Source organism: Abramis brama (genome assembly GCF_963993115.1).
Source record: "Abramis brama genome assembly, chromosome: 12".
NCBI lineage: Eukaryota > Metazoa > Chordata > Actinopteri > Cypriniformes > Leuciscidae > Abramis > Abramis brama.
The window spans coordinates 843578-858958 of NC_139974.1; the positions used below are offsets into that span (position 1 = coordinate 843578).

General features: G+C 42.5%; 1 protein-coding gene across 1 annotated transcript; it reads right to left on the bottom strand.

The window, feature by feature from the left end:
• Positions 1-1510: 1510 nt before the first annotated feature.
• On the bottom strand, positions 1511-14956 carry LOC311093988 (ribonuclease inhibitor-like). The gene is made up of 6 exons (XM_084131712.1): positions 14880-14956; positions 3807-3949; positions 3466-3639; positions 2965-3138; positions 2465-2635; positions 1511-2112 (listed from the first exon to the last, which is right to left on the bottom strand). The coding sequence occupies exons 2-6, from the start codon at positions 3905-3907 to the stop codon at positions 2046-2048; spliced, it is 687 nt and encodes a 228-aa protein (XP_083987838.1). The 5' UTR covers positions 3908-3949; positions 14880-14956; the 3' UTR covers positions 1511-2045.
• Between the last annotated feature and the right edge of the window lie 425 nt (positions 14957-15381).

Sequence of the window (15381 nt, forward strand, 5' to 3'; positions counted from 1 at the left end):
TCACCTGTATTTAGCTGTTTCTTGAGCAGGCAGTGCCAACTGCTGCGGTTAGCTGCAGTGTCCTCCCAGATCTCTGTGTTGATGTCCAGGGCTTTCATGTCGCGCTTGCAGACATCTTTATATCTCAGTTGGGGGTGAACTCGGGGTCTTTTGCCTGCTGGATGCGAGTTCACCATAGAGGATGTCCTTGGGGATCCGTCCGTCTTCCATACGCCGCACCTGGGCAAGCCAGCACAGTCTGCGTTGTCTGAGCAGTGTCTACATGGTGGGGAGGCCGGCACGGGCAAGAACCTGGGCGTTGGGCACTTTGCCAAGGATGCGGCGGAGACATCGCATGTGGTAACTGTTCAGCTTCTGCTCTTGCTTGGCATATGTTTTCCAGGATTCACTCCCGTACATGAGGGTGCTGACTATGCAGGCTTTGTACACTGCCATCTTGGTTTGAGTTTGAGTCAGCTTGGGGTTCTCCCAGATGTGAGTGGTCAGTCGTCCTAGGGTTGTTGCGGACTTTCCAATGCGTTCGTTGATTTTGGCATCTAAGGGCAGGTTGTCGCTGATGGTGGAACCAAGGTAAGTGAACTGGTGGACCTCTTCAAGTTCGTAGTTGTCGATGGTGATGACAGGTGGTGTGTCCACATCTTGGCCCAGCACGTTGGTCTTCTTCAGGTTGATGGTTAGACTGAAGTCTTTGCAGGCCTGGGAGAATCTGTCCATCAGACACTGTAGATGTTGTTCAGTGTGACAGTTTACCTTCTCTGCATGAGGTAGGTGGCACCGGGTTACATGGTTACCGGTGGCAGGTATAACCTTAACCTTACAGTCAAATAATGCGAAGATGTAACATAATAGAAACTAAATAATTTCCTAATTATATTATACACATATTTATAGTATTAATTTTTCACATTAATTTGGTCTTTATACATTAAATTATATAGTTACCACAGGAGGAAGATCATATTTTGGGGCTCCGTGGATCTGAAAGATTGAAAAGTGATCTAGAGTTTCAGAAGAGATCTCAACTCTATTATTTATAGAGCACTTTTAAAAACAACAGGATTTGAACCAAAGTGCTTTAAAATACACAATCAATCACAACATGATATACCCTTCTATAAATACCAAAAGTATAAAATATCTATACTTAAAACATATTCAAAAGTTAAAGAATCTGATATCTGTTCTCAGATCAGTCGGCGCAGTTTCTGGTCTGGTCAGTCATTCTTCTCAAATCAGATTTAACAACTGAAAGGAATCATCTGGGATGTTGTTTCCGTCACAGTGGGTTTGTTCAGCATACATCAGTGTGTTTATAGTGGAAATATCTTGATTGCATGAATCGTTTTGTTATCTGACTGGAATTATTATATGCAGAATTATAATTTGAATTCCAAACTGAAGGAAGCTGAATTACAGACACTGACAGACATATTCTTACACACACAGCTGTTCCTTCATACACACACTGAAACTTCAGCAGATTTTATTTGAATCAGTTGAACGTCACGACTGAAAGATTAACTATTTCCCTGCCAGTGTTTTTGATCATTTTCACAAAACTTTCATGGCCCCCATAATATTTTATTGTATGAATATCTGAATATAAAATATATCAAAAGAAAGAACAGACTCTCTGCCTTTAAAAAAAATTCATTATTCAAGATTCATGCTTTTCTTTCTTTTATCAACAGTTGAATGTGGTTAAGTTTCATAAAAACAGTAACATTTTGAGAAAAAAGCTGAGAAAAACAAAGTTTGTTTCGGCTGTACAGCAGATCTAGAAGAAAATAGAGTCCAGCTTAAGTAAGTTCAGTGTTGATTCATTTCTGTTGTAATTTTTATGCAGCCTCTCTGGAGAAAACAGTGATGTCATCGTCCAGCTCAGTTCAGTTCTCATAAAATGATGTCAAAGCAGGCAGATCAATAATATTGTTGAATATTAAGTGTCTCCAACTAAGAAAGCCAGAGGCAACAGTGGCAGGAACTCAAACTCCATCAGTGACAGAATGGAGAAGAAAACCTTGGCAGAAACCAGACACAGTCCCTCAGTTCTCCTCTGGCCAACGAACGAGCAGTGTATGAATCAGAGAAGCCCTGACTAACATCTCAAACCTGTAAGTAAAACACAGACAGTCAAATGTGCGTGACATTATTGCATTATCCACTTTAGAAAAACTAAAAGAAACTTCTTAGATGATTAAGTGAGAGATTATAATATTACATCATATTATAATCATTTAGGGATATAAAGACGATGATAAAAGCAAAATATTTAATTGTTTTGAAATAAAAAGAAACTTGAAGATACTTAATTGTTACCATGAACTATTATAAAAAATAATGAATCAAACACTTATTAAACATGTTTATAGTGTGCAATTCACCATCACAAGGAAAATAAACTAAGAAGAAACAAAATTAACTTGCAATTAAAATTTGAACAGTTTTAATAATCACCACTCACTCAAGTGTCTTCAGTTTATAATGTGGAGAGTGGAGTAGGGTTTGCAGCAGCTTCACACCTGAGTCTATTTTATTTTCAGTCAGATGCAGTTCTCTCAGGTGTGAGGGGTTTGATCTCAGAGCTAAAGCCAGAGCAGCACAACCTTCATCCCTAACACCACAATTACTCAACCTGTAGAGAACAATGACACTCTTCAGTCTCTCAGTTCAGGAAACACTGATATAAATGATATGATATATATGAATTTCCTTTCGCCTCAACAGATTTGTATGTGACAAATAGCAGTTGTCACCTCTTCACATCATCCAATCATGTTTATAACTATCAAAAACTATCAAAAATAAAATTGCCTCAGAAACTTTAGAAATAATCTAATGAAGATTAAACATCCTTTTTAGTTACTTGATTGTAAACTTTTTTTATATATATTATTTTTTATATAATTTATTATTCACCACTGGAGAAAAAAAGACAATGTTAAGACTTTTATAAAATATTACCACAGTTTTTCCAGTTTACAGAGAGGATCCTTCAGTAGATCAGAGACCTGCTTAACTCCAAAATCTCCTACTTTATTCCATGACAGATCCAGTTCTCTCAGGTTTGAGGGGTTTGATCTCAGAGCTGAGGTCAGAGCAGCACAACCTTCATCTGTAACACCACAATCCCTCAACCTGTAGAGAACAATGACATTCTTCTTTCTCTCATTTCAGGAAACACTGATATGAATGAAATTATATATATGAATTTCTCATTTCCTTTCTCCTCAACAGATTTGTTTATGAAAGCATTCGTCACCACTTCACATCATCCAATCATATTTATAACTATCAAAAACTATCAAAAGTAAAATTGCCTCAGAAGCTTTTGAAAGAATCTAATGAAGATTAAACATCCTTTACTTAATTGTAAACATTTTTGTATATATTATTTTTGTATATCATTCATTATTCACCACAGAAGAAAAACAGACAACGTTGAGACTTTTATAAAAATCTTACCACAGTATCTCCAGTTTACAGTGAGGATCCTGCAGTAGATCAGAAAGCTGCTTGACTCCTGAATCTCCTACTTTATTCCATGACAGATCCAGTTTTCTCAGGTGTGAGGGGTTTGATCTCAGAGCTAAAGTCAGAGCAGCACAACCTTCATCTGTAACACCACAATCATTCAACCTGTAGAGAACAATGACACTCTTCAGTTTCTCAATTCAGGAAACACTGATATAAATTATATGTTATATATGAATTTCTTTACAGTTTTGCTTAGGTACGAAAGCACATGCTAAACTCATTAATGTGATCATCTTTTATCAGTGTAATGATTGTTGTCTGTGACTTACTGAACTGAACTGGATTCTTTAACCACAGGCAGCAGCTTCTGAAGAACTTCATCTGCTGTATTCTGTGCTCCAATAAACTGTTTTAGATCAAAAACATCCATCTTCTGCTCTGGTGTCAGCAACACATAAACCAGAGCTGACCACTGTGAGGAAGAGAGTTTGGTTTTTCCAGATGTCAGATAATCTTGGTTCCCTTTCTGTCGGGCACGTTCAACGTAGTTGACGTGTCGACTGATTGGGATCACACTAGGGATCCTGTCATCTTCGAGTATTGTAAAAATGAGCCAATGGACATTGGCGTGTTTGAATCGCATCACACGCCCCGCCCCGCAGCGGGGGTATAAATTCGGAAGTGGATGCATGCACCAGTTGTCTTTCGCTTTGGAGCCGATCGGTCTTCATGTCGATGTCTCTGAAGAGTGTGTTGTATTCCAACGAGCGAGTGTGTCTGTGCTTCTTCAGGAAGTCTTTCCCGGTGCTGGTGTTTACAGCACATGACAGCGGTGATCGCAAGCTTTCTAAACTCTCAACTGCTGTTTTAACAGCAAAGCAAATCTCTGTTTGTGTTTGTTTGTCTGACGGCTGGTTGAGGGCGAAGAGAGTAAGTGCTTCACTGGTACAGGCTGCACCATCCCTGTCAGTGTTATTCCCCTGTGCACTCCGGCACTGGTGAGAGCATTTATTTCCTGAAAGAGCAACACGGTTGCGTTTGCATCATTTTCAAGTTGTCTTTCTGCCCATGCGTTTCTGGATGCGGTCGTACCCTGTCCTCCTGTGACGGTCACAATTCTTGCATCACAGCACGCTGAAGCAGCTTTTGTGGATAGTTTGTGTTCTCATTGTTTCTCATTTCTGATTTGGGTAATTGTAGGATAGTGATGGAGGTTCTGCCCGGTAACCATTCCCCGTGGACTCCTCACGATTCCATCACACCGATACCAATGGATTCCTTTGTTGAGCGCGCTGGCCTGTCTGTAATGGACATGGCTCAGAGGAGCCTCGTTTCCCCTGGCAGGCCTGTGAGTTTTCGTCTGTTCTTACGGATGGAGCTTATAGAGTTTGCGTGGAAGCTGCTTTCTCTCTGCATGCCATGGTGTTGTTACAGGTCTACCAGGCCAAAAAACTCATGGAGATGCACGAGGGTAGTCTAGACCATGTGCTCATGAGTGAGCTCCGCACTGCAACTGACTTGTCTCTCCAGAGCACAAGCGTTGCAGACTGCACGATCGGTCCAGCGATGTCCACCCTGGTGAAGCGTCATAGTTGGCTCAGCCTGGTTGATATGGTGGATGCAGACAAGGTTTGGTTTCTGTACTCCCCAATTTCCCAGGTTGGGTTGTTCGGGCGATGCGGCAGAGAACTGCGCCCAACTGCTGCTCAGAAGCAGATGGAGGAGGTCCGACATATCCTGCCCCAGCGGCCTGCTGCTGCCATCACCCCACTGCTGGTGGTAGCTCCGCCACCTGCACGTCACTGAGGACGCTCCCCCTGCTACCGCTAAAGCTCCAGCCTTCCTCTGAGTATGTCTCTGATACCTTGGGCCCCCTGTGTTGGTCCGTTGTAGCACTGAAAGGTGCTCCCGACCGACTCAGCCGGTTCGTCATCACACTCGGCTAGACGATTCAGTTCTTCCGGCACCCGCCCATGTGCAGTGCTGTTTGTTACACATCTGTGTTCCGAATTGTGTTGCCGTGTGTGCAGTCGTCAGTTCCTACTGGCGAAGGTTGCGATTGAGCCGTTCCTCCAGCTGATATGAAAATAAGCTTTTAAGTGAGGCCTGCTCTTCATTGTACTCATTGTACCCTAACTATAGTGAGTTAGACCATTAGGGATCTGTGTGCTTGATTTGGGCTCTTTTTCTAAGCCTCCGTTCAAGTTAAAACACAGTATGCATTACTAATGCCCATCCCTATGAATGGTCTGCAGCGTGGGGCCTGAAGGACACGTGTCCTGAAGGACATATCCACTCCTCCACAAACACGGGTCATCCTGTGTCTTGTGTTGAGGGGTCGAAGTCTCTGTACAAGTCCCTCCCTTCGAGTGCTCCATAGCCAGTTGGGTTTCAGGTCAACTGGAAAGGAGTACTCGTCTACAGACTGAGGAGCTTTTTTCCATTATGGGGATAAACTTGGTTTACACGTTTTTCAATTGAAATGTGTCCGGTCGGTGCTTAGAGGTGAGAAAGGATCCCACTGAATAAACTTCTGAGGCTCCTGGGGCATATGTGAGACGCAGCCACATATAAACGTTTTCCTCCATATGATGACCACTTCAGCACTGACTTCATGACCAAGTTCCTAGGTGGCCGTGACAGAGCAGCACGCTCTGTGTGTTAACAACACCTGGTATGCTGCAAAACTCTCAGCAGTGTTCAGACCTTTTGTTTCTCCAGGCTAATCGCTCCTAAAACAAGTGTCTATTAAACACTAGCTCAGGGGCCATGTATAACGGGCATGCAGTAAGGAGGGCTTACTTCACACTGCATTGGCATTCAATTTCCTCGAGTTGTATCAGGTTTCGTGCTTGATGTCGCTGCTCAGCAAGATGCATTGCCCAGTACAGCGACCGTTGCTCGTTGCTCATACATATAACAGTAAAATACTTAATATTAAGGTCTGAATGGAACCCATTTAGGCTACACGTGAGCATTAATACATAGAGGCAGGAAGAAGCACTTTAGAAACCAGCCTTTATTAATTTTTAAGAGATTGGGTTTGGGGCTGGATCCGTGGGACTGTTTCTGGGGGACGAGTCTGAGGGAAGAACAGGAGACAATGGTAAGGAGAATGAAGAAGACAAAAGGTAGGCAAAATAAAAAGTGAATCCCCAGAAACAGTCCCACGGACCCAGCCCCAAACCTCATCTCTGCAATAATAATGAATAAAGGCTGTTTTCTGAAGTACTTCTTCCTGACTCTGTTTTAATGCTCATGGGTAGCCTAAATGGGTTCCATTCAGACCTTAATATTAAGTATTTTACTGTTATATGTCAACAAGATTCAACAAGTCATTTTCACCTGACTATACCTATTGTTTAGATCTGTTGTGGTATTTATGCAAATTAGCACATATGTAATTAGATTATGCACCATTTGTCCATGTTAACAAACAATTTCAAAAAACGTGTAATACATTTTTTGTTTGTCTTGATGTAAGTAATCAACTCAGTAAATTTCATGATGATATCTAAAGATTAAAAATTTTACCCTATTCACGTGAGAAAAAAAAATGAATAGGCATATGAATAGGCTATATTTGGGTCTTTTTCTAAACTTTCCCCTAATGGGTTTCTTCAGGACTTTTTTTCCCTTACTCGGGACATATTGAGGATACAAAATCAGTTGTGTTTGCTTCTGTTGCAATTTGTTCAAGGTTGACCCCCATTTTGGCTTAAAGGGGGGGTGAAATGCTCATTTTCACTCAATCTCCTGTTAATCTTGAGTACCTATAGAGTAGTATTGCATCCTTCATATCTCCAAAAAGTCTTTAGTTTTATTATATTTATAAAAGACAGATAGGCTGTACCGTGTTTTTCCGGAAAAAAGGCGTGCCGTGTGGGTGGTGTGCTATAGCTGTGCTAACCGAGCTAACAACAACACAGAGAGACATTTGAAGCAGTTTCTTACTCACCGCCAGCGACTGCGAACCTTTATCATTGCGACTGCTCGATCCTTAAGCATTAGACGATCTGCAAATCCGTCGATCTGGGCTTTGTTTATAAAACAATCATCGGAACAAACAGTCTTGCACAACTCCGTTTTTGCCCCGGAAAAACAATCTGCATCCACTGTTCCCTTAACGCTGGGTTCTTTAGGAATCTGTGCAGGGTTGTCTTGGCCTGGCAACCAAAAACACACTTCTTTGGTGAGCTGACCAGAGCGCTTTGATGAGGTAACGTACTGCTTTCTCTCTCTCTCTCTCTCTCTCTCTCTCTCTCTCTCTCTCTCTCTGTCTGGTCTACGAGTGCGCGCGCGCCCGCGGAGAAGTGCCCTTAGGACCCATATAAGGAAATTCCGCCCCATCTTACGTGACACAGACCCATACTCGAAAAAAACTTTCCGAAACTTGTGACAAACCGGAAGGACAATTTTTGGCACAGAAATACTCCTTCAAACGTACAATTTAATTTTTGAAACTTTGTCCATGTTTAGCATGGGAATCCAACTCTTTAACAGTGTAAAAAACTCAGTATGCATGAAATAGCATTTCACCCCCCCTTTAAAATGACTGGACTACTGCTCAATCGTGCCGCCCAGGTGGCCTCACGACAGCCTGTTGCCAAAGAGAGTGGAGACTCCATCTCCAGGCGTTCCAGCTGTCCGGATATCTTTTGGGCCGCACAGTTACATCTGTTGCCGCTCTGATTTGTTTCCTTGATAGTTGTTTACTCCCTTAAACACAGAGACCCTGGCTCACAGCTGATGCCAGGGTCTATGCAAAGTGCGTTAAATCCCCAGTGAGCCCTCTTGCACATCACTGTGTTAAGTCAGGTAAGAGGAGCAGGTTCTTTATTTGCCCCGTAATGGCCCAACTAGGAGCTCGTTCCCTAGACAGCCTTCCTGACTCATTCCTCTGAGACTTCTCAGGGATGGGGCTCCTTTGGCACCCACACCAAACCGGAGAAATCCAGGTTCTGTTATGGTGGTTCAGCCAACTACCTCTGAAAGAGCTTAGATACTATTACTTCTGCGAGAGCTCCTTCTAAAAAGAATGAGGCTTGCTTTCGATCTGTAGTAGAACCTGTTTGTTGTTGGTGTTCTTCTCAGTGGAGAGTGTTCGATCACTTCTGTGCTTCCTTCCTGCAGAAAATGGGTCGGAGTATGGCTGCTCCACTCGACCCTCAAAATGATGTTTGATTGAGACATTTGATTGAGGCAGTTGAGATATAGGAAGAACGACTTGATCGTTGGGTTCCTGACAGTGCAAGGAGATTAAATCTTTCTTGCACCCCCTCTATACCTTTTTGGGACCTATCTCTAGTGCTACTGCACTCTGAGACCTCCCCTGAGTACTACAGGTAGTTGAGTTAAAAGTCTGTTTTTAAAGAAACAGTTCTCCTACTTGCTTACTCTATCGAGAAATTTTCGGTCAACGAATCGTACTCTCATTAATTGAGACCCCGGCCTGGATTGTGCCCAAGGTTCCTACCTCTCCCTTAAAACGGGACCAGGTGGTGAGCCTGCAAGCGTTGCCCTGGAGGAGGCAGATCTAGCCCTGACTTTTCTCTGTTCCTCCCGCTAGTGTGGACAGAATGCAAAGTCTCAGGACCTCTCCAGCTCTTGTCTGTTGCGGAAACCAACTGAAGGGAAGGCGGTTTCCATGCAGAGGTTGGCCTACTAACATAAATTAGTGTGGCCAACATCTTGGTGAAATCCCAAGGTGCACTGTGCCCACCTGGGTAGTGAGCTCCTCCATAAAGAGAGTGAAGCTCCTTCCTGGGTGTTGACATGAGTGACTCGCTGACAGATTAGGAGTTGGGGGCTGGGTGACACCAGCACATTCGCTAAGAAATTAGACTATGTGTCAAGCCGGTTGCTTCCATGGGCTCCCTTCTCACAAAGCCAGCCTCACCTTAGCCCGGTTTGTAGTGTCGGCTTGCTGCGCCATTCCCCTCCTATGGACTGGATAATTGCGCCTCTTGCTCCAGTTGAGTTCCCTCTTCCGAACCCTGTTGAGTTCCGCCTCACCCTGTCGGTGTTGGACGTGGCGGAGTGTCCAATACTAGACCTATCACTTGTATGCTTGTGTAACTTGTGTAAGGTAGGGTCCATATGTTGTGATCCCATATGTGTATCCTTCCACGGGGTGTCTTCCCTGGGCAGAGCCTGCTCTGCCGTCACTGACCGGTTCCGTCTCCTCCCTGTTATTGGCTGGAGCCACCTCAGTGACATGCCATGTGTTGTACTGCCAGCTAAGTTCACTCAATCCATATGTGTTCTCCACATGTTACCTCCTTCGGGCAGGATGTGGCTTCCGCAGCGTAGACCTTTCAACAAAAGGTTGCTTTCCCAGTGGTCCTGTGGAACAGCAGTGACTTTTCTGGCCTAAACCCTGTCATATTTGCAAGTGCGGAAGATCTGGAGGCTTTTGTCTAGGCACTGGAAGATGGCAGCACTAGTGGCGACTTAGTAGGATCCCAATCAGTCAACATGTCGACTACATCGAACGTGCCTGACTGAAAGGGAACGTCTCGGTTACGTATGTTCTTCAGGGAACGAGGTTTACATACGTTACCGAGACGTTCCCTTTCAGTCGGGCACGTTCGATGTAGTCGACGTGTTGACTGATTGGGATCCTTGTAGTCCCCCAGCTACTATTGCTGTAGCAACGCTGACTGGGTTCCACTCGGCTCCTCAGCGAAAAACAACTGGTGTGTGCATCCACTTCCGTATTTATACCTGCGCTGTGGGGCGGGGCGATTCACGCACGCTAATGTCCATTGGCTCGTTTTTACAATACTCGAAGATGACAGGCTCCCTAGCGTGACCCCACTCAGTCGACACGTCGACTACGTCTCCGCTCCCTCCTTCGGGGAACGAGGGTTACATACGTAACCGAGACAATCTCCTGCATCAGAGAATCCTCACCCAGTTAATTTATACAGTAAAATATTACATCTGGTGTGTTAGAATAAAACTCACAACCTGGTGGTAAAAATATGAAGAATTTACAGGACAATAAAATAATTTAAAAAACAAAAAGAAAACAAATTGAGTTTTAAAAACATTGAGTTTAAAAAACAAAAAGATCATTATACTTCTGGTTTATAAGTTGATTTGGGATTATGAAAATTAATGTTAAAATGACAAAACTTGCAGGTTCCCTAGTTTAATTTGATGTATCACATACAAAAAAAAATTGTATTCAGGACGTAGTTTTTCTGATTATTGAGGCCCAAAATGACAGAATTTCCTGCTGCTTTTCCAAACGATTGTTTACGATGTTTGCAGGTCACTTTCCCCATTCATGTTAACATTTTTGCATCATTTTATGTCTATAAGCAACAGAAATATCATGTCTGAGCAGACGGAAAGGGTTGGAAAACGACTGGACAATGTTCTACTGGACCCACAAAAATAAATGCAATAAATGCCATTATAAACTACAAATTGTTAATTGTGGCTATAGCCAGGGTGGGAATTATACCGCAGCCACGCGGCCATGGCTGCCGTTGCCCTACACTTTGGCCTTCATGCCCCGTGAAAAAAAAATCATTGTACGGCCACAGTAGCCTGTGTGCCCTGGCCCTGTCCAAGTTCCATGTATAAAGCGCCAGTGCGGCATAGTGGGCTTGCTTTGAATTACAGCGAGCCACCCAAGTAGTCTTTGAACTTCAATTAGTTTGTGGATTCGCGCAGGTGCAGTGTCACAATCACAACGATGATCTCACGCCTCAAAACAGCAGTGCAAGAAGCATGTAACGTCAGCACCAACAGTCAGTCCCTCCAGTTTTTCGCGATTCCGCGATCGCTGAATACAACGCAAAATCAACAAAATGTCGCATTTTTTTTCGATCCTGCATAATTACTAATTTAACCGCAAAATAATAAGCACAAAAATAAAAAAGACCTCACAAAACATTAAATTATAATCACCCAATTGAAATATCTCTAGTTTAATTAAAGTTTCAACGCATTTTTACGTGGATACAGATGTTGCAGGAGAAGGGGAAACTTCTTTTCCTCGATTTACTGAAGCCTATAATGTAAACGCATTTTGCAGCTGCACAGTGTCTGGCTCACTCAGTGGCTGTGCTGCGGCAACTGCACATCCAATGGCGTGGGTGCCTCTGATGTGTACGCCAATGAGCTAGCATCACGACACATCAGAGCCTGCCAAGGGGGCGCGGCCTTAGCCTATATTATTCTTTTACCGTCTATGATATTAGTCCCCGAAAAATGCCATTTTAGCAGGTTTAACGACTGAAGCGACAACTTGCCAGGTTACTATATTGCGGCCGGCTACACAATACTCGTTCCCTAGTCTTAGGGAACTGAGGTTGCGATAGTAACCGAGTAGTTCCCTTTCGAACGGCCACTTCGTATTGCGTTGCTATACGCAGTGGGGACGCCATGCAAAACGCTGCATTATAAGTAACTGAACAGAAGAACGACACTCAGGTAAGCATTAGCAAACGAGCTAAGCCGGTTTGATATGATAAGTAACTGACTGATTAATGTGGTAGGATTTGACTGAACGTAACACTTAGTATTACCGGTATTTGCCATTTTTGCATGCTGAACTAGCAAGCTAGCTGCTAGCTACTTAGGACAACAAACATCTCCTCAGGGGGAAAAAGGTTGGCGGCTGCATCACCATTTAGCATTTAGTTTACTACCTGAGGCTGTGAATGTAACGTTAGCTAGTATTTTTCCTGCTAAGCCCTATTGATATTATAGCCTACATGACGGACGTATGTGGTGTTACGTTGAACTGAACATCTATGTTTAAGAAGCACTATTTGGTAGGACTATTTAGAACTATTTGTAATCAATGTCTCGCTGACGTTAGTGCTACATTAAACTTATGCTAGCTGCAGCTAGACACTTTTAAATGATGGGTCGCTAATACTGTCGCACGTCTTTTCCAGAAATGCCAAGCTTAAAAAGAATTTGCGACAAAAATTACAAACTATTACAGGAGTCTGCTGCTAAGTGCATGCGTCTGGATAGATTTATGATACGGTGAGTATCAAGTTCAATCCCTACAGTGACAAGTGTCTTACTAAGAAGAGCAATATATATTCTTAATATTCTGATCTGCTGCTGCTGATGTTATGGATTGCAATAATGTTATGCCACAGTGTTTTAGTTGTGCTGGTTTGTTGTATTTTCTCAAGGGACGCAGTAAGTCAGTTTTTACTAAAAATATATTTGCTAGTAGATAAGTGCCCTTTTCAGAAAAGGGCCCTAAGCAAGTGTAATGAAGATCCCTTAGTTCGTGTGTGAGAAGGAAGGAGACCAGGGTCGGCTGACTGAGACTCGTGGGTATTTTAATAATAAACTCAAGTCGTACATAACAATCGCGCCACATGCGCTCACAAACTCAATACAATGTTACAGCAACAAGCAGTTCTGTATTCTCAGTCCACAGGTTTCTCAGTCCGCTTTCTTTCCCGAGTCCCACAAGTGCTCAGTCCTTCTCTCCCCCAAATGGCTTGTGAGAGCTCTCCTTAAATGCAGTCTCCCCACGCCAATTACTGCAACGAGACACAGATGTCAATCATTTCGTATTAAACCCACTTACCGCTGCTTCTCTCCCCGCTCTCTCTCCTGTCGCAGACCTCGCTGAACCACGCCCCCCTCGCCACAGCAAGGTTCCAGAGGTAACGTTATGTCTTAACCTGTTAACCATTGCCAGTGCGTCGGCACACTGAAGCGTTTTTTTTTTTAATAGTTCAAAGTTACTTTAAGATTTAATGTTATTACCTTGACAAACTATACATCATTAAAAAGATATAAGACTCACGTTTCAGTATTTGACCACTATTGTATTCTGAGAAATTTATATTGACAGGTCTTAATTTGTATCAGGAGTTATGAAATGCAAAAATGAGTCGATACTTTAATATGAATTATGAGCGTCAGACGCTCACATTCATAAAAAACTCCTGTGCTGTCGTCATGAAAGCGATTCACAAAACAACGTCCCTCACGGCTTTTAGCTCAAAAGTGTGCAGATTTGGAGAAATATTTATATATTTTATTGCCATTTATGTTGTTTCTATTGTGTATACCTTCTGGATGAAATGGTTCTCTCTCACACACTCACATGATATAGAGGACTGAATGAATATTTTGAATGCTTTTATTGGCATTTGTGTTGTTTCTGAATGCTTTTATTGGCATTTGTGGTTTTTCTGAATGCTTTTATTGGCATTTATGTTGTTTCTATTGTTGTGTGAGGGTGTATACCTTCTGGATGTAATGGCGCTCTCTCTCTCTCATTAAAAAATGTTTTTTTATTTTTTTATTAAAAAAGTCATAATCTTATTCCAAATTAGGATGTTATGGTATCCATCTGAATGGGAAAACCATCGAATTGTACTCAATGGACTTTGTGCCCTGTCATATGGCCTTGGTGCCCCTAAAAAAAAAAGAAAAGGTGGAGGCCAAATGGCCTTGCCCCTAAAATTACATAATTCCCACCCTGGCTATAGCATGCAATATTTGTTTGTTATTGCCTTTAAAATAGAATGTTTCCTATTTATTTATTTTTATTTTTATTTTACATTTTCTTTAAATGTTTAATTAAACAGTTTAAAATCATTAATCAATAACAGAATAAATTCAAACAATGTAAATTGATGTCCATGTTTGCTATTTCTAGAAAACCCTCCTCATCTGATGTTATTCTGGTATTGAGGCAGGTTGTAACAGAACTCTTTATACTGGACATTCATTTACACAGACAATTATAATCAAACCATATATCAAGTCAAGTCAAGTCATCTTCATTTATATAGCGCTTTTAACAATGTAGATTGTTTCAAAGCAGCTTTACAGAGATAAGCGTATAATTTAAGGTAACAGAGATTGTTTTGGCTTTATAGCGGTTCTTTAATAAAGTTATTTTCCAGCTAAAGTTAGTTTTGATTGATTTGCTTCCGTCGCAACGATCATTTGTTGTTAAATTAGGGGCCGCTAAGACGACACCATTCCCTCTACACAGACTTTAAACGCGAACCTGTGAGAAACGCTGATGGCGTTCACATGCGCATTTAGAATGGGTTCTATAGTTATGTGCGTTTGAATATATGTACGCAGGTTTGGAATTCCCTACAAGCCAAGCCTAAACAAAGTACTTGTCTTTCCTTATAAATTTTGATAAAGAATTTTATTTTATTTTGTCCCTTCGGGGTAGGAACGCGAAACGAATTTTCCCGACAATGGCTTATCTGTAGAGTGGTAAAGGGATCCTCCATAGGGAGAGACAATATGGACATATGTCCAACAAAGACTATTAGGATTTGAATAATAAGAACAAGAACTTCATATTACATTAAAAACTTTAACTATGTTACTTTAAGTATTTTATGGTTACTTAAGGTAATGAAAGGCTTTATGCGTCTCACCTGAAGACTCTCCTTGATCAGAATCAAAGGTTATAGACACAGATTCTCAAATCTCTGCATAAGCCGATGTAAACATCTTGTTGAGACTCAGAAGGCGGAGACAGATCCATGTGCAACAATTTATTAATAACGTAAAAGTAGTAGTGAAGGAACTCAAAACAGTAGTAAAGGCGGCAGGCTGAGTCGATGTAAACCAGGCGTGAGTTCGGGGCTGGCAGCAAGCATGCAGGTCAGTGACAGGCAGAAGTTCGGGGCAGGCGGCGAGTATCAGAGTCAGGTCACAGGCAGGCACTCGAGACCGAGTACTGGGGATCTCACTAGACGCCGTAACAGAGCCTCCCCCCTGGGAGCGACTCCTGGCGCGAGAACACTGACGGCGGCGGGGTCTGCCACGGGGGCGGGGAGCAGGCTTGTCAGGGTGTTCACGATGGAAGTCTTGAACTAGAAGGGGATCCAGAATGTCATTTGAGTTCACCCAGGAACGTTCCTCAGGGCCAAAGCC

Coding starts and splice junctions, on each gene's coding strand:
- LOC311093988 (XM_084131712.1), bottom strand. CDS start 3,907: ATGGATGTTTTTGATCTAAAACAGTTTATTGGAGCACAGAATACAGCA. Junction 3,640..3,806: donor AAAGAATCCAGTTCAGTTCA/GTAAGTCACAGA, acceptor TGTTCTCTACAG/GTTGAATGATTGTGGTGTTA. Junction 2,113..2,464: donor TATAAACTGAAGACACTTGA/GTGAGTGGTGAT, acceptor TTTTACTTACAG/GTTTGAGATGTTAGTCAGGG.